At 31.5% G+C, this 27775-nt stretch overlaps 1 protein-coding gene across 1 annotated transcript; it reads right to left on the bottom strand.

The window, feature by feature from the left end:
- Positions 1–1409: 1409 nt before the first annotated feature.
- Positions 1410–27507, bottom strand: LOC127713004 (acetoacetyl-CoA synthetase-like). The gene is made up of 18 exons (XM_052219593.1): positions 27333–27507; positions 25033–25136; positions 24207–24324; positions 23809–23919; positions 21987–22084; positions 20716–20830; positions 18846–18924; positions 17670–17811; positions 16897–16977; positions 15881–16005; positions 14181–14245; positions 12334–12456; positions 11222–11335; positions 10711–10836; positions 9097–9166; positions 8112–8170; positions 7285–7490; positions 1410–5494 (listed from the first exon to the last, which is right to left on the bottom strand). The coding sequence occupies exons 1-18, from the start codon at positions 27454–27456 to the stop codon at positions 5357–5359; spliced, it is 1998 nt and encodes a 665-aa protein (XP_052075553.1). The 5' UTR covers positions 27457–27507; the 3' UTR covers positions 1410–5356.
- Positions 27508–27775: the final 268 nt, after the last annotated feature.

Raw genomic sequence — 27775 nt, 5'->3', positions numbered from 1 at the left:
GAAGTTGATGAGGGATGAAACTGAGACTTGTGTCACACAGTATAGCATGTTGACATGAAGCAAAATAAAAATTTTAGGACACTTTGATGTCTAGTTCCCTAGAAAAATGATACGAAAATTACATACATAGATATAAGAAGATGTGGTATGAGTGCCAATGAGACAACTCTCCATCCAAGTCAAAATTTATAAAAGTAAACCATTATAGCTATTATGTTTAGAATATATAAGTATTCGGTTAACAGGAAGTTGATGAGTGATGAATGTGAAACCCTGTCACACAGTATAACATGGTGACATGCATATGAAGCCATAACAAATTTCAGGAAGGTGACGGTCTGATTTGAAGTTTCAGAGAAAAATGTGAAGGAAATAACATGGGACAGATGGGGTTAAAACAGTATACCACACTTCCTTCGGAGAAGAGGTATAAAAAGTTCTCACCATAATGCAAATGTGTACTACATTTGAAGATGATGTGACCTCTACTTCATGGTTAGCTACCTTGACCAAAAACTTTAACCTGAGTATGTACTGGTTTTATGCTTGCTTAAATTCAGAAATTTTCACATGCATTTATTATTGCCATTGTTGAACAATGACCTAAATTTACATCAGGCTCAAAACCAAAAGATGTCATTAAATTTTAAACTTCTCATCACAATGAACATGTATGCAAAGTTTCAAGAAGATGTGACCATACCATTTATGGTAAACTACCTTGACTAAAAACCTTTACCTTAACCTTAACGGATGGCCAAATGCACAGACTAGAAAAAATAATGCCCACCTTCTATAAGACTTATAAGATCAGTTCTAAGCAAAACAACAAATAATAAGAATAAAGCTGGCACTGCCAACTGATGCTCCCAAAATTACACATTTATTGAGAGATACTTCTATGTTAAGTTTTTTTGGTGCTTCCTTCAGATGTGATGAGTCAAGACATTTCCAACTGATTTTTCACTGGTTGTTGTTGGTTGCTTTTGGTCATATTTGGGTTTATTCATGTTTTGTTTATTGTTTTGTCACAAGGGCATTGTTTGTTTTGTTTTTTGTTTCACATTTTGTTAAGTCTGGGCTTTTCATAGCTCAATTTAGGGTATGGGTTTTGCCCATTGTTGATGGCTGTATGCTGACCTATAGTAGCTTAAATCCAATTCATTTGAACTCTCGTCTGCAATCTTATCACATCTCTTTTTTTATATTTGAGGGACAAATATCAAAAATACAGGAAAGATTATTGCTATTTTTTCACCTGTATAAACGTGATTCAATTCATATAGGACATACATATATGTAAAAAAACAATGATCTTCATCTTTGACCCAAGAAACAATAGACTTCTTCCATTTGTATAAGTTTCATTGAACAATAAAAAACTGCCATAAAATCATAAAACAAAGACAGTATTTCCAACATGTTTATTTTCTACAACTAAGAAGACCCATATGAAGATTTTGTAACAACAAAATATTCACTTCCATTTAAATACACAGATGTCAAAAATTTAAATGAATGTTATTTTTTTTGGGAGTAAATTTTTGTAATTACAAATGATTGTCACAAGTTCAATTTCATGTATTCAAAAATAAGCTCACGGCTATTTTGACCTTTAAAATTAAGCTATAAACAATAAGCACTATTTATTGAGTATTTCTCCAAGTTAAGCTACATGTGAGCATATACAGGGATTTCTAAAACTGAGATACATACCTTTCCTGTTACAAATTTTTAAGCAATTTCACATACAAGCCTTCTGGATAACGCATCAGTTTAAAAAGTTTTAAATATTTTTAAGTGACTATAACCATTGGTAATAGTTGGTTTTGAACCATTTTCAGGGATCCATTAAAATCTAAAGCATTCTTAGTAATTTACATCAAAACCTTATGACTGGTTGAAAAAATCTTATACATTGGATATTAAACCATTGTTTTTGTTCTATTTTTTGTGGAGTCAGAACAAAGTAATTTACCTTCCAATGATTTTTTTTTAAATGCTACCAATGTACATTGATATAAATCTATTTTAGTACTAAGGAGTAATAGAATAACTCTTCCAAGATTTCATATCTTGAAAAATATTCAACAAGTGACCGAACAACATATTAATTCACAATTGTTCATAGCGCCTAAGTGAATCATCACTGTTCATTGATCATGAGTTGAATATGTGAATAATAAATTGATCTTTAATGTAATTTAAGTGAAAATGCAAGGACCTATATCTTTTTTTATGCCTTTCTCATTTCAGTTTTCATGCGATGTAATTGACACTTTGACAACACATATTGTTGTATAACTTCAGATACGTGAAATTACAGGATTTATTTCATTGTGAAATTATCAGTTTTTATTTGATTGCAATATCATGATATTTCATTGCAAAAAATGTAATAATATTGTATATTTGTCATACCCTATTAATAATAATATTAACCTCTATCAACATTGAACACAACAAACATATAAATATCAAGATTGTCATAAAATCAATAACATGCATTTCAAAATAAACAATAACAAAATATAATAACAAAACAACAAACAAAATACTTTAAATCAGTACAAAACAGAAATAAATATATATGATTTAAGTTTAAAATCCAATAGGATTTCAAGATATGAAACTTATGCACGGAATGTAACAGTACACTACATATATGCACAAATAAATAAAATTAGTTTGATCATTTGATATACATTGTGCATTATCTTCATTAATATGAAACCGCAAATATATTTGAATTGTCCTCCAAATGGCATTTTCACGCCATACTAAAATTGTGCTATATTTTTACCATGATGCTATCTGAATAGATTTTATTATTGGTTGTATTTTAAGTTCAATAAAGTGCTAAAATTCTAAAGAAACTGCTATTTTTAAATCGCATAGTACACGAATTTTGAAAATACTAGTATTGAGTAGAACACTGAAATTAAGTCTTTATAATTACAAATAAGATATTTCTGGACTAGAAGAATGCCCTTGCATGCTGTCAAATTCCAAGGGTCACATAAAAAAGTACATGTAGAACATCCAAAACAAACAAACAAAACATGAAATTGATCATTATTCATCTGTAACACCATGATCATACACTTATAACATTAAATTTTGTGAATTTTCTATCTTTTGATATAACTGCTGATGATCATATTTCTGTCAACTATCATAGCTTATCAGGCAAAATGTAAACATATCATTTCCTTTTAGTCTAATAGCATGAAGTTTAAATATTTTTTTTAAAATCATCTTCATTATAGTGTTAAATAATTGAATGACTCAATCCTTAAAATTCTAAAGATACCAATATTATATACTTCAGATAATTTTTTGTTGAACGTTGACTATAAGACAGGTTTTAGAATTATATGGGAAAGAAATGGAGACATACAGAGACAAAAATATATCCAAAACTTCAATCTGTGCAAACTTCATTTGGGAGACAAAATGAAAATGGTTTTACAACATTAATAGTACATTTATTTTACAAATATCACAGATATAATACAGTCAGAAAATGTAAAAATAATAACAAAGATATGAATGAGACATTAAACAATAAATATTGATCAGCAGTGACCTTGAACTTTAAAAATATGACAATTATGACAAAGCTTAAATACATGTCATTAGCAACAACCATTTGAAATATGCCTTTTTAAATGTTAACTTATAATAATTGTCAATGTCATCTTGTTATTTCAATAATATCCATTAATGATGCATATTTTTTTTACACTAGAGACCTCAATGGCCAAGTGCTCTTAGGTAGTTGGTTGCCATCTTTGGCTATTTTCACAAAAAATCTTCATTAAAAAAAAAATACTTATAGCACAAATAATTCAGTGCAACATACAACAGATTTTACTTGCAAGATTGTTTGTGTACAAATCTGCTGTCTTTTAAGATAATGGCAGTCTGCACCGAACTACAGTAGAAGTTCACAGCTCAGTAATTCTTTTTCCAACAAAACTTATGACAAAAACTAATAATAGTTATAAAAGTACTGAATTGGAAATTACAAATTACATTTTTTCTCTCAGATTTTTTGTAAAAATTATTACTGGTCATTTAAAAAAATGGCATTGTGCACTCAACTTGTGAGTAGGTAACCGAGATGACAGAAATAACTACCATGAAATTGAATGAAGTGCTATTAACGACAATAATAATAAAAACATCACTTAAAACAAATATTGAAAATTATTGAACTGAATATTTTTCAGGACACATTTTAGTAGAGGAAAACATATCAATATTAAACCTGTGGGAACTCCCATCTACACCTGATACCTAAATATTATCCATTATCTAATTTAAATCTATTATGATACATAACATATTCTTTTATTTGAAAGTTATATCTGTCTATTCAACAATGACTCTAATATCTGATCAAGAAAAATTGTTCAATACAAAAATTAAAAATACAAAGCAATGTATAACAGTATCTTTCATACAGTCAAAGAGGGTAACTGGGTAACTGTATAAAAATGCTTCTTTTTCCTGTTCCTTTTGAATGTAAAAACTTCTATAATTTTTTAGATCTTTATTCTCATGATGAAAGATTTTCTCAGTCCCAATAGTGATTTCTTATCACAGGATTCATTATAACTAATAAGTAGTGCTGCCAATCATTTTAGAAAGTATTTACAGAGCAGAGTACAATAATATCTTCTATACACAACTTAACATTTATACTCAGGTAAAAAAAAAAAAGCTGCCATTTAAAAACACTCACTTTACAAATGCAAATAAAATTTTTCATTTATCTCAAGTAACCTATTGACATAGTGATGAATTAATTAACCTTCCTTATATTAATGAGAAAAAAAATTGAATATCACACTATAAATCCTAGATAAGAAATTCATTTATATCACATAGGTATGCATTTTTCAAAGGGAGATAACTTTGAACATTAACTTGTAAAGTTTGTAACTTAGAAAATGTCAGATAATGATATTTATTTATGTTAACTTTTGCTGTTCTTTAAATCAATGTGAAAGTAGCTTTTAAATAATTGAATTATTCTCCAGTTGATGTCTTGGCCAGTTTTATAATCCTGAAGAGTAACTGCAGAATGCTCTACCTCCTTAATGTTATAGTAATTATCTTAATGTAAGTATGTTTCTCCATTGGTTAATATTTCCATCTCTCTTGATCATTGTGATATAATCATTGACGAATAGGTAAAGTTTCTACAGTTATAATGGATCTACAAATGTTAAGTAATTACCGTTTCCTTTTTCTATTGATAATTGTGATAAGACATAGTTTCTACAGTTATGAATTGTCTACAAAAGTTAAATTATTCCCATCTCTCCTGACTGATTGTTGAGTAATATCAGTAATTCTGTAGTTCCCTGATGTTATGATACAGTTCTAGACACTGTGGATTAGCCAATGCACCTTTCTGTACAACCTCCTCGCCCATCATAGCCTTCCTTACTGCTGCCTCAACCTTCTTACTATTAATAGTGTACTGTAATAAACAAGTAAATAAATATATACACTTTAATAAACATGCAAATAAATATTTGCATTGCAATAAACATGTAAATACTATAAAACATGTGTGGTCATCCAGTGTCCTACAGTAGATTACAGGAACATCAACGTCATTTGGACATATGATGGATAGCTATATATATATAGTTGTCTCATTGGCAATCATACCACATCTCCTACTTTGATTTCTGTTCTAAGCAACTTAATGAACCTGTTAAAGTCAAGAACTGTGTTGATAAGCTTCCTAAATTTTTGTTGTGGGGATGTATAAGTACCCTGTCACGTCCACTCTGTTTTTGTTAGATGTATTTCTGCTGTGTATCCATCTGATGAGTTAAGCCCTTTTCAACTGATTTTTATAGTTTGTTCTTATGCTGTACTGTTACACCACTGTTCCAGGTTAGGGGAGGGTTGGCGCCTTCAAACTAGTTTAACCCCGCCACATTCTGTATGTGCCTGTCCCAAGTCAGGAGCCTGTCATTTAGTGGTTGTCTTTGGTTGCTGTATATCATATTTGTTTTTCGTTCATTATTTTGTACATAAATCAGGCCGTTAGTTTTCTTGTTTGAATTGAATTACATTTGTCATTTCAGGGCCTGTTATAGCTGACTAAGCGGTATGGGTTTTACTCATTGTTAAAGGCCGTACGGTGACCTATATATGTTAATGACTGTGTCATTTGGTCCCTTGTGGAGAGTTGTCTCATTGGCAATCATACCACATCTTCTTATTTTTTATATGTCTAAGTAATTATTGCATAGCTATAAAACAAAAACTTCTTATTTCTCAAAAATACCAAAATATTTAAATACTGTTACATATATTTCAGTTTTATGAACTTGTTCAAATTTTCAATCTGCAACAGGAATATGCAATTTACAAGTGTTTCCAAGAGAACCTAGAAAAATTTGTGTTTTGTTCCATGGTGGCAGCCATATTGTTTCTTTTGCATCATAATAAAAATCACAAACTTCATGTTAGACCTGATCACAATAAAAATTTATTCTATCATACGAAGTAGTTTTCAAAAATATGTTGTCTGTGTGTACTTTCAACAAATAACAGCGGAGTGGAACCAAACATAAACTTGATCTGTAACTCACCATAGTAGACTCACATACTAAAAATCAGCTCAATATGTGAAGCCATTTAGAAAAAAGACCGTATAACTGTTATTTTCACAAAATTTTCAAAGTCCAAAGCCTGTAAATTCAACAAAAACAGCAGAGTGGAACTAAACATAAAATCGATCTGTAACTCATCATAGTAGACTCACATACTAAAAATCAGCTCTGATAGGTGAAGCTGTTTAGAAAAAAAAGACTGTATAGCTGTTATTTTCATGAAATTTTTAAAGTCCACAGCCCTTAATTTCAGCAAAAATCAGTGGAGTGGAAACAAACGTAAACTTGCTCGGTAACTCATTGTAGTAGACTTACATACTAAAAATCAGCTCAATATTTGAAGGCGACCTAAGTGGGCGGGGCAAGAAAAACAGATGTGAAACCAGGTTCTCTGTTACTGTAAGCATATACTGCTGTACTTGTAACAGCAATCATATTGTCCTGAAGTCAAACCAATGACCTTTTATATTTTTAAAATGGGTCAAAATGGTTCGAGCAAGCCTGGAGATGGAATGATCAACCAACATGCAATGGAAACCATAAAGCTTCTTAAGTGAAAATACAAGAAGTCTAAATCATTCTTGACACAGAAAGATATAAAAGATATAAAGTATAGGTTAAAAATAAACATAAATCTTACTGGTATATCATCAATAGGCAATACTACAGTTGGTACATATCTGACACTTAGTTCATTTCTAATACAACTCTTAATTCTGGTAACCAGTTCACTGGAGAAATTGCTTCCTGTGGCCATCTTGACAAACAAAACAACCCTTTCTTCTGAATTATCTTTCTTCCTTTGTGCTACACAAACGCTATCCTGAATTTCTTTAAAGGATTCAACTGCAAAAAAAATATGGTCTCTGTAATTTTCTGTGTAGATCTTTAAGATGTGGCAATGCTTTCAACTGTAATATCCACAGCTTGTAAGTTTAGATTATCATAATTTCTATACATTGATATCGTAAAATGTCAGCCGCAAGCCACAATGTGAACCTTTTTTGGCGAGTGAGCGTAGAGAAGAGCAAAAAAAAAGCTTTCAAATTGCTTTGAGTAGCTAATATTTTACAATATCTAAAGGTAGATAACCTGATAATCTGTTTATGGTTCTATTACTGGTCTTTTTTTATTAACTTTAGTAGTGAGTTTAAAAATAAATAACATATCGTGTCGCTTATTTCTTTGGTCTTTTTTTCAGATGCAGCTATTGGAATGCTGAAATATGTGTGTTACTCTAGTTTGATCGGTTTATCTGGCCAGTGGTCCTGTGGGAATCATGCATCCAAATTAAAATAGCTGTAGCTCATTAATACTCCAGCTGAGTGTAGCTCATCGACACTCCTGCTGAGCTGTAGCTCATTAACACCCCTGCTGAAGTTTAAGCCAGAGAATTACAGTGACATCTCCACAGAATGGAAATTATCCACACAGCTAAGTCATTAAAGTTAGAATAGAGCTACTAACCTACATTGTAGATTTCAGCACTACCAAATCTTACACCATTAGGATTCAACACACCATCACTGAAATAGATGTACATAATGATGGTCATTGGATCTTTACTGAGAAAAACATAGGAAGTGAGGGACTTATTTTCTTTTGATATGCATCAGAAATTTTAATAACAGTGATTGTAAAAAAAACCTATCAGCATTTTAAGCCTACCATGGAGGCAATTTTCCTATACTACAACTTTCCATACCCCCTTATTCTCCATTGATGTAGCAAATCTTTCCATCTATAAAATTTACTTTCTTCAAAATTTACAATTAAATCAAGTTTCCATTAAAATTCTGTTGTTAATTTGTGTACTGTTAATAATTACTTCAAAACATGGAATTTTCCTGCCATATTTTGTCCCAATTTACCAGAAATTTAGATGAGAAGATGCATCAGATGTTTAACATGACCAGTGTAACTAGTAGAGCAAAAACTACTAACCCTTCCAGAGATTAGAGATTAGAGAGAGTTTCTGGTAAGAGTTTGGGCTGCTCAATATTTAGTTTACTGCATAGTGTTTTGTAATTGTTAATTTTCTTTTCATCTATTGTCTATTGACAATTATTTCGTCTATCCTTAAGACTTATGAATCTGTTGCCCCCTTGTAATTAATTCTCATACTTTTTTATCTATGAAAATGTGAAACCAAAAGTCTAGCATGGCCTTTGGCCAGCTGAGCTAAAAAGTGTTTGAATTTCATTAAACATACTGACATTTTCAAGGCATAACCATATTGCTGTTTGAAACATAACACATTTGATTATACATGTACTTATTCCAGTACAAACTGAAAAAAAACCCAATCTGAGATGAATTTGGTGCAAATATCCAAATATAAATCCCTTTTAATCACTTTTTAAAACAAAAACAATCAATTCCACAAATAGTTAATTTTGTTCTGAGAGATAAGATCTGAAATTTTGCCTATATTTGTTTTATTTGGTCTTACCTTCTACCCAGCATAACAATACCACCTGTGTGACTACTGATACAACAATGATCTCCATGTGCCCATACACCTGCAATTCAATGCATTAAATCATAATTCTGAAATACTGAATAAGGAGTCCAACTTTCCTCATCTCAAATATCTTGAACACATTTCTTTTCATCAATGCTTTTGGTCATTTCTTATTCAAGTTTTTGGTGATGTAATTTGTAGCTACCGTAAATTCAGAAATTATCGAGTGCATTTATTATTGCGATTTTTGTAGAATGGACAAAAATGTGAGATTAATTATTGCGATATCAGGAAAGATTACATATACAGACATATGTATCAGAATGCAAGTTGTTATTATTGTGAAACTCACCCTGTCACACTATTGGCATTAATAAAAAACCTCTCAATAATTTCTTAATTTACTGAAATACATTGTGATGTCATGACATTATAGCAAGGATTCATTGTCATTTTAAAAAAAAAATTATTATAAAAAAAATCAAATTGATTATAGAAACAGACACTTCAACTTTCACACAACACTGAATACATTAAAATTTGATGAAGATGGTTGATTTGATTTTAATGATTTTTTAAGTAGCAATTCTTCTTCTAAAACCAAAAACTTTTGTTTCTCTGCATTTTCAAAAAATGATGACAATTTGCACAATTACCGTTAAAAGGCTTGTATGGTCCGTGGTTTTATTCTCCCAAATTGACCCTGACAGCAGGGGTGCGGACTATAGAGTACAATAAGCAAGAAATAAGAGAGAAAATTTCAATTTCGCGATGTGGTTTGTTTACGTTCCGCCATGTTTGTTATTGACATTGTAGAGGGCGCTCTTATCATTTTTCAAACCAATAATTTTACCCAATCCATATTAATAAGTTATTTTTATTCAATATCAAATTAATACTGATAAATTTAAAAATTAAATGCTTCATTACAAAATTCTTGTTTCTTTTCAATGCATTGCTAAATAGAAACTGGTATCTGCTTGAATGAAATCGTACAAAAAAAGTAAAAAAAGACAACCGTAAACCAGCTTACGATGTGTAAACTACAAAACGTAATCGGTTATTATTCGTTCCGTTTTGGTGTTTCCTATTGACAAATATGTTTTGTATTAGCTTAAGACCATTTAAACATTAATGTGATAGATATATTAAACACTGTTTTACATAAGGAAGGAACTGTTTTACTTTCAAAGTCGTATTATAGTGATATCTATTATGTACGGATTTCGCCTCTCACAGGGTTTTTTCATCTTTTACACATGCTTTTCAAACTTCCGGTTTAAACATACACAAGTTTCTAAATTGTTTTTTGTGTGATTTAGACTTATTTTAACCAGCGTGAAGTGTTTTAGAACCATTTACAAGCAGTTTCAGCTTCTGTTTGGTGATGGAAAATAGGTTTTTCCAAGAAAATACCGCAAACGACCAAACATGATTTAAAATTACCGGAGTTTCATTAGACCTTTTTTAACAGTTACAAAAAGTTTTTTTACCTGAAATTTCGTGGGGAGAAGGGGGTGTGGACTATGTACCAGTGCGAACTATACAAGCCTGATTACGGTAATAATAGGTTTAATACATTGTTTTTCATGTTTTTTGTACCTGGAAACATTTCAAAGTAAGCCTTTTTATACTTCTTGCCATCAGGATCATTCCAGAAAAATACAGGCATTGATGGAAATGGTTTGGTACAGACAAGTTCTCCTGCTTCATCATATACTTGTTTGCCTACAAGAAATCAAGGTTGTATGATATATCTATTAGAGCAAATATCATACCGACCAAAATGCAATAAATATATTTATCCAAAAAAATGCAATAAATATATTTATCCAATATGAAAATTAAGAGCTATTTTCATAAGGCGTGTAAAGTGCATAGTGTGGGTTATTTTACAACTTTGTTTATAGAACAAAACACTAAGAACAGAAATTGACTTTCGTAAACTGCAAAAAAACAAAAAATGGTGTTTGTATTTCTATATTTCTGCTTTCTAATGGTTCATTTAGAACAAAAAACTGAAAAAGAATTCTTCAGGTATTTGTACATATCCAAATGAACTTGCATGTGATAAAATATCCAAACCAGAATAACGAATATATATCACATTTACCTTCTTCATCTCTAGTTTCTATGGCACATCCCAAGTTAGCACCCTGGACCTCCCCTCTATATACTGGTACAGTCCAGTTCTGACCCATAAAACATGCTATTATATCTGTTCCACCTACAAAAATAGAGAAAAGTTCTATGTATCTTCATACCTAAAATGTACGATAATTAGCAACATTATTTATATTCTAATAAAATTGAGAATGGAAATGGGGAATGTGTCAAAGAGACAACAACCCGACCACAGAACAGACAACAGCAGAAGGCCACCAACAGGTCTTCAATGCAGCGAGAAATTCCCGCACCCGGAGGCGTCCTTCAGCTGGCCCCTAAACAAATATATATACTAGTTCAGTGATAATGAATACATGTTAATACATGTTTACGGTAATTTAAATGTCTATTTCATAACATTTCCCAAGAAAACCTCTTTTTTTTTAATTCTACATGAAAAAGAAAAATGTTCCTTAAATTGTCAATAGTTTGATCCATCTTAAAGTTGATCATCAATATCTGAAAGAAAACATTTTTCTACTTATAGTATTTTTATACTGAATTAAACCTGACAAAAACCACTGTTAGATTAATACAAAATTTATTTTATGATCTTTTACTTTTTATCTCTTCAGTAAACTTTTATATTGAAACTTCTTAACAAATATTTTGAAATGGCACACATTTGTGCTAAGTGTTATCTTTGTTTACTGCATTTTATATTTTGCTCTTATCTTAAATTAACAACAAGAGCTTTTTCATTATGTATATATTTTCCAATGTGTGTATTAGACTTGTTATTAACAGCTTTGTTTAATAAAATTTAATAAGATATGAAATATAATTTTGAACTAGTCACAGCAACAAAACCTTAGAATATTACACAAAAAGATCACAATTCAAAATTCTGAATCTTTTGTGAACTCATTAAAATAGCAGATCATACTTACTCATCTTGTGGCAACAACCACTTGGTATTCAAAATTTTGTTTAAATTTTACAAACTTCTGTAATTACCAAAGTGATTAAATTCTGTTTCCATATATTACAGCATTACAGCTCCCAAGATTAAAAGTCCAAAATGAATGCAATTAAACGAGTTAGGAATAAATAGATCACCTGATATAGAAGCTAGCAGTAGATCTTTCTTTATATCTGTGTATACATAATCATATGACTGTGGTTTTAAGGGAGATCCAGTAGATAATATGGCTTTAAGACTTTCCAGCTTGTGTGTTTTACCTGAAGAAAAAAACAATGCAATTATCAAGTAAGACAAAATCTAATTATAAGCACAAAGATAAATTATTATCTATTTAATTAAAACTCATTTCTATGTGATATATTTTTAGTTCTATGACAGATTGAATCTTAAATTAATGCATATTTATATTTTGGAAAATGGTACTTTAAGTAAGTCTGTAGCTTATCTGGTGTTTGTGATAATTAGTCAAGTGCTTTAACTATATTGTTAATTCTAATATGACGTGCTTCTTTCGTTTTGTAAACAACACCGTGATAAAATTCTCGATATATCTATACTTAGCGCAGACACAGAGATGTGACTGTTACATTATACCTCCCACGTAAATCCACATGTATCGTAACCTATGTGCAAATGCTATGCCGATTTCGCTGTGTTAAAAATTGCAATTGAAAAAAACTACAGAACCTGTATTCTTAATCTGATGCATAACAAAAAGAATTAATGCATTAGAGCTTGGAAAAAATGTACAAAATCAGAATAAAATAAAATTCCACGAAATTCCATTAATGCTTTTGGTGTATCAAAGTCATTTCAAAACATGAATTCATACGAATGAAAATGGTAAACCTGAAGCTTCATCTGTTACGTGAACCCTCCAAATTCTGATAATATTGCATTCAAATGAAGTTTTGAGGTAGGTGTTGTTTTATTTTTTATTCTATTGCATTATTCGCACATTTACTGATTTCAACAAGTCAACATGGCGGCTCCTTAGTTACGAAATGTCAACTGTGGATTTGACGGTAGCTTACGAGAAAAAAATGTTAATTAAAAATGGCAAATGTTGGGGTTGAGATTTAAAAGAATTAAACACATTTTTTCTAGCGGTTATTTAAGAAATAATTCATGCAAGCTATAGATTTATTGGAAATTTTTACCTTTATCTAACAAGGGGTAAATTAGAACAGCCACACACATGGCATACCCACCCTCACTTCAGTTTTTTTTAAATACTGTATTTGTCAGGATAAAATTCTAATATCACGGCCCAGGCCATGTGTAAATTTCCAACAAATCTATGGCTTTCATGAATTATTTCTTAAGTAAACTATGCTATTACATATTTATTTTATATTTTTTTTGTTTTGAGATTTGCTCCTAAAAAATAAAGGCTTTTAATAGATGTGGGAACATGTCTACCACTTTGAAATCTCAATGTTTTGTCATGGTAATTACATATCAAAATTGGCTTCCTTCCATCAGGATTTGTTAAAAATCTTGGTTACACCAAATTTTATAATTACAGCAAAATGCATTGAGTGTGTAGGTAAAGGTAATATCTTTGACTAGCTTGCTTGCTAGCTGAACCGTGAAGTCATTATTAGGTAAGGTATACTACCCTCCTTTCGGAGTAGTCTAGTCCTACAGACAGATAGATCGGTTATCTATCGGACTAGTCTACTCTTAAAGGAGGGTAGTATACCTAACTTAATAATGACTTCATGGTTCAGCTAGCAAGCAAACTAACCAAACATATTACCTTTACCTACACACTCAATGCATTTTGCTGTAAATACTTAGTAATACAAAATATTGTTGATTATTTTGGATATGATTAAATCAGGATATCTTAAATCAGTATGCCTACAATTGTAATTTTGTATATGAGAAAAAAAAACGTGTCTGATTTTTCTTGCATACTCTTTTCATAAAATAAAAAAAAATGACACCAGACAGCATACTTTAAGCATCTATTTACCCGGTTTTAATCCTCTATCTTCCATTACAGCTAACCATTTTGCACTCGTTCCTAAAAATGTTATCCTGAAATTCAAATTATTAAAATCTGATTTTAAATAAAATGCTCTGCAAGATGCAGCTTAATACAACTGCAGAGGTCAAACCCTGAACAGATGGGGCAAGTATGGGCACAATATTCAAGCTTGATAAAGCTCTGAATTTGGATTGTGATTAAATATTTGAGACAGCAAAGGTTTCTAACACAGAATGAATGTAAAACTTAAAAATTTGAAATTTGATATTTACCTATTATAGTCCAATATCCAAAATCAAATCCCACATGGTTGGATTCATCATATCAAAGAACCATAAGAATCAATTTTTGATTAAATCAAGCAAACTTTAATTTTGGACCCTTTAGACCTCAATGTGGACCAAGTGAAAAACAGGACCCAAAACCTAAAGCTAAATACACGGTTAGATTCAGCATATTAAAGAACCCAAGAATTCAAGACTTTAAATTAAACCCAATTGGAATTGGTCAAGAAATAAGCAATTTATACAAAGTATTAGAAAAGTATTGTTTTTGGACCCTTTTTCCTAAATGGTAAGGGCCATAACCCCCAAAATCAAATACAACCCTCTTTTTTTTTGGTATGGAACCTTGTGGTACAATTTCATAGAGATCCATAAACTTATACTCAAGTTATTGTTTGAAAACTAGAAAATCCTTGTTTTTTGGCCCTTTTTTACCATACAATTTGGGCCATAACCCCAAAATCAATCCCAGCCTTCCTTTTGAGGTATTGAACCTTGTGGTATAATTTCATAGAGATACATACATTTATACACAAGCTATTGTCCTGAAACAAAAAACATGCTTGTCTTTGGCCCCTTTTTGGTCCATAATTAGGACAATAACCCCCAAAATCAATCCCAACATTCCTTTTGTGGTATGGAACCATGTGGTACAATTTCATAGAGATCCATACACTTATACTCAAGTTATTGTCTAGAAACCAAATGGCTTTCGACGAGGACGAGGACAATGACATCATACCATTTTAAGGCCACAAAAATTTTTCAGTCGTATAAAAAATTTCAATGGAATACATGTTATATGGATATTGCTTATTGACATCAAGTTTTTTTCTTCATATTTTGCATCTAATATTGGTTTGCTATTATACATGATGTTCAATTCAGTTTAATTTCATGTAAATGCATGAAGGTGTCTATGTTGAACTTATATTTTGAAATTGTGACCATGATTATCAACATACAATTTTCTTCCATAAACACAACAAACCTACTAGTATTGTTGAATAATCTTTCCAATTTTCTTCCCTTAACTCTATGTGTTCTAAAGTTAGAAAGTGGAAACCATTTTTGCATATATGTGGAGGGGTGCAGGTGGCTATAATGAACTGTTTATTACGGTGAGTTTCATTTTCCCTTTTTTTCTTGTCCACTACAGACTTTATGGTAGTTGGCAATAATTATGCCAAACTTCTCTCCCTGCAAGGGTTTTAAAGTAAGAGAGCAGAAACCATTTCCGTACATATGTGAAGAGGTGGCTAAGTTGTCTTTTGTATATATCACTTTGTTTACCCATAATCATTCTAAATTCAAATAATAATTGGTTTAATGTACATATGATTGAATCCTCAGTCTAACTACTGTCAGAACCAGTTTTTCCAAAATATCAATAACAATTACCCTAACTCATCAATCAGATCCCACATAATTGTATCTTTTGGTACCAGAGGTGAACCATCATATAAAACAATAGCTGCTCCAACAGCCAACACAGATACCAGCCAATTCCACATCATCCAACCAACCTGTAATAAAGTCCACTATAGGTTACTATCAATATCAACACATTCCAAATCAATATAACATCATTTAACTTCGATGTGACTTATTTCAAATTAAAATACATCAGTGAAGTGATGTCTTTTTGTATGTCTTGGAGACAAATGTTAAATGCAGAACTAGATTGCTTACCTAACAATCCCTTACTGTATTATCGCCCCCTGTTTAAAATATAAATGGAGAATATGTCCATGGGACACAGATAATGCCCCCACTATCATATAACGTTATGAAGGGACATAACTGTAGACCAGTAACAGTTACACAACCCAAATTTGAACTTGATCTTTTTTTTTTGTGGTAATAAGCATTGTGTACAAGTTTCAGAACATTTGGTTGAGGCAAACTAAAGTTAGAGATAGGAAACCAATTTTGGGACGTACATATGTATTTATGGACGTCCAGACATACAGACGGACAAGGGTAACACTGAATGCCCCATCTGCTGTGGTGGGGCATAAAAGTTCATCTAAAATTTTAGGAGTTTGGACTACCCAAGTTTTAGATTATAATATTTCTACTCCCCAGAATTGGATTGTAATATTTTCTCCTACCCAAGTTTTAGATTGTAATATTTTCTGTCTTTATCATTTGATGCTATCTTCATGATTAGTAGTGTTCAAGTCTTTGTCTTCTATCTGTTGTCTTGGTTATGTATTGTTCTGCAGATTTTCAGCATTTTGATTTACCTTGTACATTAACATATTAGTATTTCTGCAATCTTTTAGCCTTTTGTATGGAATGAAGTTAAATCACCAAAAAAATCTTTCCTTTCAGAATTTGTGCATTCTTATTGTTCTAGAAATTGCATAAAATGAAAACAGAGCCATATATATTTCTTGTAAATTCTTACTTACAGTTGTATAATATAACATAATATCATCTCTATCCATATCACTTTGTATAACATGCTCCTCCATGTGTTTAAGTAATGTCCCCTAGAAAATGTAATGTTTGTATTACCAAATAAAACGTAAAAGATTGAATAAATAGTAGTTGCTAATATGAGAACATAAAAAAACACTACAGCCAACACCCCAACATAATAGATAGATTGTTGGCTGTTAACATCCACTGGCAAATTATAAATGCATATTCAATAAGGTAATGTTAATATGATATAAATATGAAACCGGCTTTGTACTAGATCAACATGCTAAGCCAAATGTTTAAGATGCTGTATACAGGAAAACATGTTACACTATCTAAACACATTATTCTGACTCCTAGCCTACCACTATTTGCTCTTATTCCTTATGCTTAGCAGACAAGCATCAAATACCAATTTTTAAATCTTTGGTTTAACCAAGCAGAGGATCTAATCATTACCGCTACTAACATCAAACCACAGAGTCTATTCTAACATTAATAGATTACTCAACAGTTACTCATCAACTTGAAATTTATTACTGTAAATTCAGAAATTATTGCATGCATTTATTATTGCGATTTTGTCATTTTAGACTAAAAAGTGACTTTAATTTAAAGTATATATACAATGTATATTGTGCATTAAATATACAACACAAGAATTGATTAATATATACTAATATTCATTGCTTATGAAAATTTCAGGTGTTACACCTCCTTAAGTAATAAATAATGTTGGATGTGTCTGTAATATACTTACCCCAACAGAATGAACCATACATTTAGGAGCACCAGTTGTTCCCGAGGAATACATGATAAACAGGGGATGATTAAAAGGAACTTGCTCAAATTTTAATTCTGTTACTTCATCCAAGTTCGGTAGGAAATCCTTTAAAGCACAACTAAATATAAAGAAAATGTTTATTGTCAAACAATATAAACTTTATAATTGGCATAATAATCTAAACATAAATGAAATCTGCTCCACTTTAATGGGAGTTGATTATTAAAAATGTTCACAAATATTGCTCTAAGTGAAAAGTCATTTTGATTGATATCAGTTCACCATAGAAATATTTTGTAAAAATTTCACTAAAATCCTCTTGCTGGTGTAGTTTTACATGCATATGACTTATTTCTGTTCATTGACCTTAAACTTCCCCAAGGGCCACAATGACTAACTGCATGATCTAGGCATTTCAACAAGAATAATTTGACCTGTCATTTCGGGATGGGGCTGGGGAGGGGAGCTTCGAATCCAGGAATGAGTTTCACTAAAAACTTACGACTAAAGTTGATCATAAGTATACTGAATTGTGTCAAACTTACAATCAACTTTATTTGTAAGATTTTTTGTGAAACTGACTCCTGCACTTGAGTTTTCAGTATTAAGAAAACCATATGTCTGTTACTGTGGACATTTTTACCTATTATGTCTGTTTGTTGTCAATATAATGGAATTCTATGCGACTGTCATACAAGTGAGAGGTTTAGCTAGCTATAAAACCAGGTTTAATCCACCATTTTCTACATAAAGAAATGCCTGCACCAAGTCAGGAATATGACAGTTATTTTCCATTCATTTGATATGTTTGAGCTTTTGACTTTACCATTTGATAAGGGAATTTCCGTTTTGAATTTTCCTTGGAGTTCGGTATTTTTGTCATTTTACTTTTTTATCATTTTCCAACTGTTATCAATTTTCAAAACAATTTTGAATTAATTTTTTTTAGTATCATTTTTTCAAAAGTTTGTATTACGTCAAGCATAAAAAAATCATTTTTTTTCTGCTTACCCATCAATCATATACACCAAAATTAGTATCCCACAAATATCAGTGGGTTTATGATCTGGGTACTGCCAATAATGAAACCATAAGCCATGAAATGCAGAGAAAGTGGTATTAAACATGATTAAAAATATACAACAAGCTTACCCATTTTTTATATTAGACAAATCAAATAATGCATCTGGTACAAATGGTATCACAACAACTTTCTCTAATTCTGGTAAACCTGGAAAAAATTTAAAAAAAAAGAGTTTATAGTATTTTCATAAATGTTCCTTTGATCTTTAATTTCTGTGTGTTAACTGATATATATATGGGTGTTCTTGTAAACTAAATCTAGTAGAGAGAAAATGCGATGACATCATAAACTGACATCATTGACATTGCCTGGGAAAATAGAGATAAACAGATTATCAAAGGTCTTTCACCTCAAGCATGTTTCACGGCTCCCTCTTGTTTTCAGAACCATAGATAATCTTTAAGTATTCCTATATCAAGCAACAATAATACTTTAACGCACAGTTTGTTTTATAATTGTAAGAAATACATATTAAGTTTTAATAATGTGCCTTTCCTTTGATTGATGATTTCAGCCTAATATATTTGGAAATGCAGAATCATGCACAACCATTTTATTCTCCTCCCTATATTTGTCCCCTTTATATTCATAAAACTTTTAAAAGTATGACCTTTTTTAATTGTCGTTTGAATTCATTTGAAACCAAAATTGCTCATTAAATCTAGCTGATTCACCTAAGAAATATTGATTTAAATTCCTCATAATTTTTTAATAGTTCCTTATACAATCTAAAATTGTTCTGAATACTTTCATAAAAAAAAATTAACATACAATTTGTTTAAAATATAAGGTTATTAAGCTTGCAGTGGGTTAATAAAGTTTGTCTGCCAATGAAGAAAATAAGTCTTTTACTATAATTGATTAGCCTCACAACAGAAAAATTTTGAAGCACAAATCAAAAGAGATTTTTTTTATAATGCCATTAGATTAACATGTATATCTAACATTGAGTCGTAGTACTGTACATTCCAAGAACTTAGATGTTTAGATGTTTATTTCAAAATATATTATAATAAAAAGATCAGCTACAGTAACTGCGTAACAGGAGCAAAAATACATACAATGAACATGTTTTTATATAGCGAACAAATCGAGTAAAACATGATAAACATGCAAAGCAAATATTTGCATATACATGTATTGATTATATTTAACATTATAGTTTCAGAGTGCATTCAGAGTGAACCTGTGCAAATCAGTATAAACAATTCCATGAGGTTGACACTGTCTGCATATAACGAACATATAAATAACACATAGAGTATCAGAAGGGAAAAAAACAAATTCTAAATTACATGGATATATGTGCATATAAAAATTATAAGATTTGATCAACCATCTTACTACATTTTGTGTGTACAGCTATATCACAGTATTTGAGCATATTATACTTTTTACTAAGGCCAAAAAAAAAATATATGTCTGTTTAAGGTTACATACTTTAATAAAATAGGGTAGATAGGTCGGTATTTCCATTTTATTTTATTTTTTCATTTTATTTTTTGTGACATGATTTTGAGTCATGCCGTTTCGTCTTGTCGTGGTCCGAGTTGACCATGGGCCGAGTTTACCCGTATTTTTAATGATTGGATTATTTCCCTTGGTAATTGGTTGAAAAAAAATGGCGGCAAAGTGTTTATTTCATCACACCAGTTGCTAATTTCCTTAAAACAGCTGTCATATTTACGATTGTGAACATTGGGATGTATCAGGCAATTGATTTATATTATTTGCAACACTAACTTCGCTTTTGACACGAGTTGTTTATTTTTCACTTTACGACTGAAATAAAATGACTTAGAGTCGGCGCTCAAAAGTATGGTCGGTCATGTAACCGTAAACAGACATATATTTTTTTTTGGCCTAAATTGAAATTTTCCCTCAGATCATCACACTGTACGTGTTTTCAAAATTATCATGAGGTAACTTATATCTTACCTTGTACAACCTGTGAGAGTTTATCTAAATGATTATGTATTTTTCCATTGTACCAGACTGCATTTACACTAAAAATAACTTTAGGTCTGATCTGTGTAAATCTGTCTAAAACACCCTACAAGATAAAAACAGTTAAATCCTCATCATATGCAAATCTAATTTTGCAAAAATTTTCAAGCAAATTATTGTTCTCAATATGAGCTTAACAATAATGAAACAACACTCAATTAATGAAATCATATGAAGCAAACCTGCCAACATTTGTAAAACTCCATGCTGGACTTATTGTGTGATCAAATTTAAAACAAGAATAGGATTTGATTTGATTTGATTTTTGGTGTTTTATTGCCACTTTTAAGCACCGCTTTTGGGCTATTTCGTGGCGGCCAGTTTTTATTGGTGGAGGAAGCCAGAGTGCCCGGAGAAAACCATGACCTTCGATAGGAAAACTGACAATCCTAGTCAATTAAGATTGGAGTCGAGTGCACCCACACGAGCGAGGTTCGAACTCACAACCTCAGTGTTGACTGGCTAGTGATTACAGTAGTAACTACTTAGACCACTCGGCCACCGAGGCCCCAACAAGAATATGTGTGCGTAGGACACAATGCCCTACATGTACATATACAATCACATTTCAATATTCATTGAACTCTAAAATGAGGATAAAAAACAGTAAGTTGACATATAATTTAAAATTTTCTCATCAGGGTGAACTTGTGTACTAAGTTTCAAGTTGATGTGAACACAACTTAATGGTAAAATTGAGAATGGAAATGGGGAATGTGTCAAAGAGACAACAACCCGACCACAGAACAGACAACAGCAGAAGGCCACCAACAGGTCTTCAATGCAGCGAGAAATTCCTGCACCCGGAGGCGTCCTTCAGCTGGCCCCTAAACAAATATATATACTAGTTCAGTGATAATGAATGCCATACTAAACTCTTAACCAAACTACCTTAACCAAAAACTTTAACCTGAAAATTCAGATTTTGCAAAATCTCATTTCTATGTTCAGTGAACCATGAAATCAGGGTCTGAACCATAATGTGGTTTATAATTCAAAAACTGTATATCAAAATGAACATTTGTAGTGGTCACTACTTCATGATAACTTTATCTGATACAAGACATGTGCAGACAAATGGTGGAAGGAAAACATAGTGCCACTTTGCTATCTAAAGCAGGGCATAAATATATCCTATAGAGAAGCTATTACAATCTTTTCAAAGTCCTTACTATCAATTTCTGAAATAACTCCTACACTACCTGAACACCAAAATCTGGTGATGTAGAGCTCCACACAGCACCAATACTGGCTACAGCTAACATAGCTTCTAATGCCTCACAACAATTTGGTATGTATCCTAATGAAATAAAGATGTTCTTTAGCAGTTATTATGCATTTTCCATCTATTTCTAAATAGATGGAGAATGTGTCTATGGACCACAGATGCCCCCGCTTGTAAATATGCATTAGTCAACTTCCACATACAGATGCAGGATTCAAGTAGTTAAGAATGTTTTGTGATTATAAGCATTGTGTATAAGTTTCATAACATTTGGTTGAGGCAAACTAAAGTTAGAGAACGGAAACGACAGGTTTAGCAATTTTTCCATTTAAAAAGAGGCATAACTCAAGAACGGTACAAGTGACGCCACCCAATATCATGTTGGATCAGTGTCTTGTGGTGATAAGCATTGTGTATAACATGAGGGTTCCCAAATTGCAGCTATTTTGACAGTTTTTTTCACCTAAGTTTATTTATGATCCAGAAAAAAGTTTCCATTCTGTGTTTATTTTGTAGATGTGTCCTTATTTACTGTATAGTTCCACCAATTTAATTTTGAATCCATACTGAATCATAGAAAAAATGAGTTTGAACCGACCTCCAAACGGTCCATGATTCTGTAATGAGGAGCACCCAAATTGCATCTATGCTTAATGTTGTCTCATTGGCACTCATACCACATCTTCTTATATCTATTAAATTCACATCCTTAAAAATCGAATAACAGACGTTTTGTTTTATTTCATCAAACAGTTAGAACAATTTGACATTAGTCCATGCTTACTATTCATTTTTTAAGAAATGGATGCTTGTTACATATTTTATTTGCTCATTTTTAAAAGATGACATTTTATGGACATCGCAAGGCGACATTTCCTTAGATTTTACTTTTTCCAGTGGATTCTTCATCTGTTGATATATACTGTGTACTTTTTGTGTATATTTAAATATATTTTCCTATGTTGAAAGACATGTATAATTTCAAATCATAAAAATACAAATTGTTAAGTCACCAAGAAAACTTATAAGATTTCCGCTGCTATTTTTGCTGAATAGGTGCAATTTGGGTACTCGGTGAATTTGGGTATTGTGACGTTAAGTTTCATAACATTTGGTTGAGGCAAACTAAAGTTAGAGAACGGAAACGAAAAATTCAGCAATTTTCATGTTTATAAAGGGCATAACTCATGAACGGTAAAAGTGACGCCAACTCGAACTTGATCTGTGTTTTGTGGTAATTAGCATTGTGTATAAGTTTTATAACATTTGGTTGAGGCAAACAAAAGTTAGAGAAAGGAAACCAATTTTGGGGACAGACTGACAGGACAGAGGGGAGGGATGGACGGACGGACAAGGGTAACACTTAATGCCCCCTTGCTACGGCGGGGGCACAAAAATAAATACTTTGTTTAACTGGGTATTATCAATAATCCTTATTCTAATGTGATATAAATTAATCTATTTTGGCTAAAATATGGCCTTTTTCTGTCCCATGTCAGTGAAAACTGCTATTATGTTGAAAGTATTCTTGTAAATTTGGAACTCTTCCCATTTAAATTTATTCAAAGAAAGTTATTTATCAATGTCATTTGTTCAAAAGGTTGGTTTTTAACTTAATGATAAATTTTGTGTATGAATTGTCATATAAGAAATTCCATAGTAATTTTAATTGAATTATACCTTGTTGATGCAAAATTGAATGTCTGTGAAAGTTGTTGAAATTTACACTTTATTGCAAACATATATTCCCTTTTATCATGTTTATACCCGTATGGGCCCTGTTTTCTTTAGATACATACCAACAACTCTGTCCCCTTTTTGTACCCCCATTTTCTTCAGTGCTGTAACATATCTAGTTACTGACTCTCTCAACTGTCTGAAAGACATCTTAGATACACCAAGACCTTCTCCTAAAAGAATAAATAGTTAAAACTATTTTTACCTACCACATATTAATGCATGTTGTTGCTGTTGTTGTACCATTCAGGTTTTTGTCCAGTAATGGAATTCAATGTTGAAAGCAATAATTGGTAGTCTCTTTACTGAAATAAATTGTTTACAAATTGTCTTATCTCTGAAATTAATATTTGATACACACACGTTTGTCAATGAAGACCATTTGTTATTTATTATTTACCAGAGTCAAGATGTCTTTGTTTCTGTTTATCATATGTTTTAATGTTTACCATCCATTTACCTGTAGCATAAACAGCAACCCTGTCATCATCATATCGTAATATATTTTCTGTGAAGTTAAGATGACAACCAGGGAACCATTCTGGTATGTCTGCAATGTTTTTCTCTTTGTCAACAACCTGCAAAAACATTTCTTCTTGTTTTTAAGAATACATCAAAAGCAAGCAGAAGAAATGAGTGGAAATCACAAAACCTATTACTGGACATTTCATTGCATCATTATGCAACAACTATCACATTGATAAAGAAAATTATCATTACTATTGGCAATGATAATACTGAAATCTACAAGACTCTACTGCCTCAAGATAATGTCTACTTGACGTATGAAATATTCTTGAACCCCATACTTTTGTAGATTCATTGCAACTGTTGATAGTCAGGAACTTCTCAACTGATTGTCTATTGTCATTTAAGGAATTTGGTTTACCAGTAAATGGCAGACCTTGGAATCTGTTAAACTTGTTCACACTTTTCTAGACTTGGGACATTAAGAGCTTTTAATATTTTGAAAAGACATTTGCTACTTTCGAAGACTGTATGTATGTTGACCGTTATATTTCATGTTACAGTAGGTCTTTTAGTTTTTGTTGTTGTTAAGTTTGCAGAGTTCACAAAAAGAAATCTTTTTTCCCTGGTTGTTCTTGAAAAAAATCTGATGTTCCTCACTATTAATTCTATTGCAAATACCAAAATTGTGTCTGTGTTGGTCCTTTTCAAAATTTTGGTGGTCAAAACATTCGGACCACCACTTTTCATGAACTCTGAGTTTATGTTTCATTTTTTGTATACACACCCAACATTTCCTCTTATTTATTTACAAATACCTGTGAGTAGGGTTGAGAATGTATAATGTCTGTAAATTTGAACACTTCCTCCCAGAATTCACTGTAATTGTCACATGACCACTGATGAAATTCTCTGTATGTTTCTGAAAAGCAAATAAATATGAATCCCTTAAATATTCTGAACTTTTCCTTTTTTTTTTTTAATGTACGTACATGGATTTTCAATTATTGATTTTTCAAATTTTGATTTTAAATCCTCTAACTTATCACACGATGCTTGACAAGTTTAATGTTGCAGTCTAAACAGCAGTGGGGTGCCTGTAGTCAGAAGGGGGCAGGACATGGCACCAATCTATCTTGGGCTACAGATGTCTAAAATAAATAAATACTGGTAAACTTAAAATTTTCTTGAAAATTGATTTGTTTGAAGGATGGCTGCTTAAAGTTCAATGGCAGATATTACATACATAACCTCTGAGCATTCAATGTAAAACAAAGTCATGAACAAATGTTTTGTTCAAAGTAGATGTTAAATTTTCTCTTTTCAAGTCTTGAAAGGGAAATACAGGCAACTTGGTTAAACAATCTCCATCTTTTGTAGATCTTATTCTAGCAGAATTTTATTAATTAATGATTTTAAAAAAGAAAACTTGTAATTGTCAACTGTTGAGATTGAATTGTCTTCCCATGTATATTTTTTTATTTTTTTCTTGATAACTTATTTTTACAGTTTGATCTTATGTTTTGCTGTACACCACTGTCCAAGATAGGAGGGGGGGGGGGGGGGGGGGGTGTGCTGGCAATCATGTTTAACCCAGCCACATTCTGTATGTGCCTGTTCCAAGTTAGGAGCCTTTAACTCATTGGTTATAGTTTGTTGCTGTAAAGCATATTGTGTTGTTGTGGATTGATTTGTACCTAAATTAGATTGGTTATCTTGTTTGAATCGTTTTACATTTTTGTGGTTTGGGTTTTGCTCATTGTTGAAGGCTGTATGGTGACATATAGCTGCTAACATCTACCTCATTTGGTCTTTGGGGGATAGTAGTCTCATTGACAATCTTACCAGCTGTTCTTATTTTCAGAAAGATTCTTTCCCTTTGTACATATTTGTTTTTAAAATGTGTAACTTTAAATCAAATTTTCAATGACTCAGAAAGGTAAATATGGAACACTTCATCATACGATAACTACATGTAATCTTAGAAAAAGAGCTCTAATTGCAGAAAGAACGCCTTCAGATTCTAATAAAGAGCTGCGCCATGAGCGCATGATAAGCCAGTCACCAACTGGACAGTTTTCGACAATTTTTCAACTGATAAAGTCCCATAACTCTGCAATGTCATATCAGAAATCTGTAAAAAAAAAACCAAAAGGGAGCTTATTTTAATAGATATAAACAAGTCACAAAAGTATCATGATACATTTTTGTAACTGCTACATTTTGAAGACTATACGTTGCGTTGGTACGACTGCAAGTGGAATATGGAAACACAATATGGTATCTGCATTTGAGGAAAGATATTAATTAACGCAGTAGAAAAAGTGCAGATGAGAGCAACTAAATCCATTCCAGATATAAGACATTTGGGTTATGAAGAAAGATTATAGGTACTTATAAGTTAAACTTCCTTCTCTTACTCACAGAAGGCGAAGAGGTGATATGATACAAGCTTTTAAAATTATAAAAGGAATCGAAGATATATCTTATGAAAGATTTTTTACTGTTATCAGGACAAATACCCGTGGGCATAATTGGAAATTAGGGAAACCTAGATGTAACACTTCTTTTTGTTAAAGACATTTTTCACAACGTATTATAAATGATTGGAATAACCTACCAGTTGAAGTTATTTCTTCAAAAACTATGGAAGCTTTTAAAATTAGTAAAGAACGTCATTGGGAGTCCTTAATGTATCAGTTCAGTAATTGATGAGGACACAAATAATTTTTCTATACATGTAACTTTTAATTGTGTGAAATATTGCACCAAACCATGCAGGATTGATGTTTGTATCAGTTATAAAAGTGTACCAAAATAAGGTGGTCTAAAAATGATAGGATCCTTCCATATGAGCCCCACAACGATCTTACAGGTAAAAGCGTTTTTGAGTTATTGTCCGAAATACTGGATAGTTGACAGCATTCGGAATAACATTAAAAAAAATTACTTAAAAAAATTGAGAACTGTTTTTTTCATAGGTACTAAATCGTCATTTTTGCCTAATATTACAGACATACACTGAACTAATGAATAACGATGAAGACCTCTAAGCCAAAGATTCTTAATTTTCGTTATAAATGTTAAATTATTTGACAAAATGAAAGTAGACACTAACTCAATTCAACTGAATATTTTTCATTGATCAGCTGCCTTAGCTTGTCCATTTTGGTATTTTTAGAACAATGTGGTTCCCATTTAATTGGTGGAACCAAACCATCCGAGTCACCGGCGCAATCCATTTTTTACTTCAGAATAAATTTTGTTGATGTTCACAACGTGTCTTGAAGGAGTCGAAGTGCATCTGAAATTTTCATATGGCGACTTCCGGTTATGTTGTACAATATAGTGCATAGGCATTTGGAAATACGTGAATATTATAGTTTGTGAAAGATTTTTTACATATTACAACAAATAGAAAATTGTTTCTAATATTAAAAAAGTCCACACTGGGAATTCTATGAAACATATTATCACTTTTGACAACGCTATGCGGGTAGTAATATCTCGAACCATTTTCTCAAGATTTCATTGGTTACACCAGACACACCTCTAATGTGC

Source organism: Mytilus californianus, unplaced genomic scaffold (genome assembly GCF_021869535.1).
Source record: "Mytilus californianus isolate M0D057914Y unplaced genomic scaffold, xbMytCali1.0.p SCAF_8, whole genome shotgun sequence".
Lineage (NCBI taxonomy): Eukaryota > Metazoa > Mollusca > Bivalvia > Mytilida > Mytilidae > Mytilus > Mytilus californianus.
Note: the sequence above shows the minus strand (reverse complement) of the source record. Positions and strands in the feature narration are given on the sequence as shown.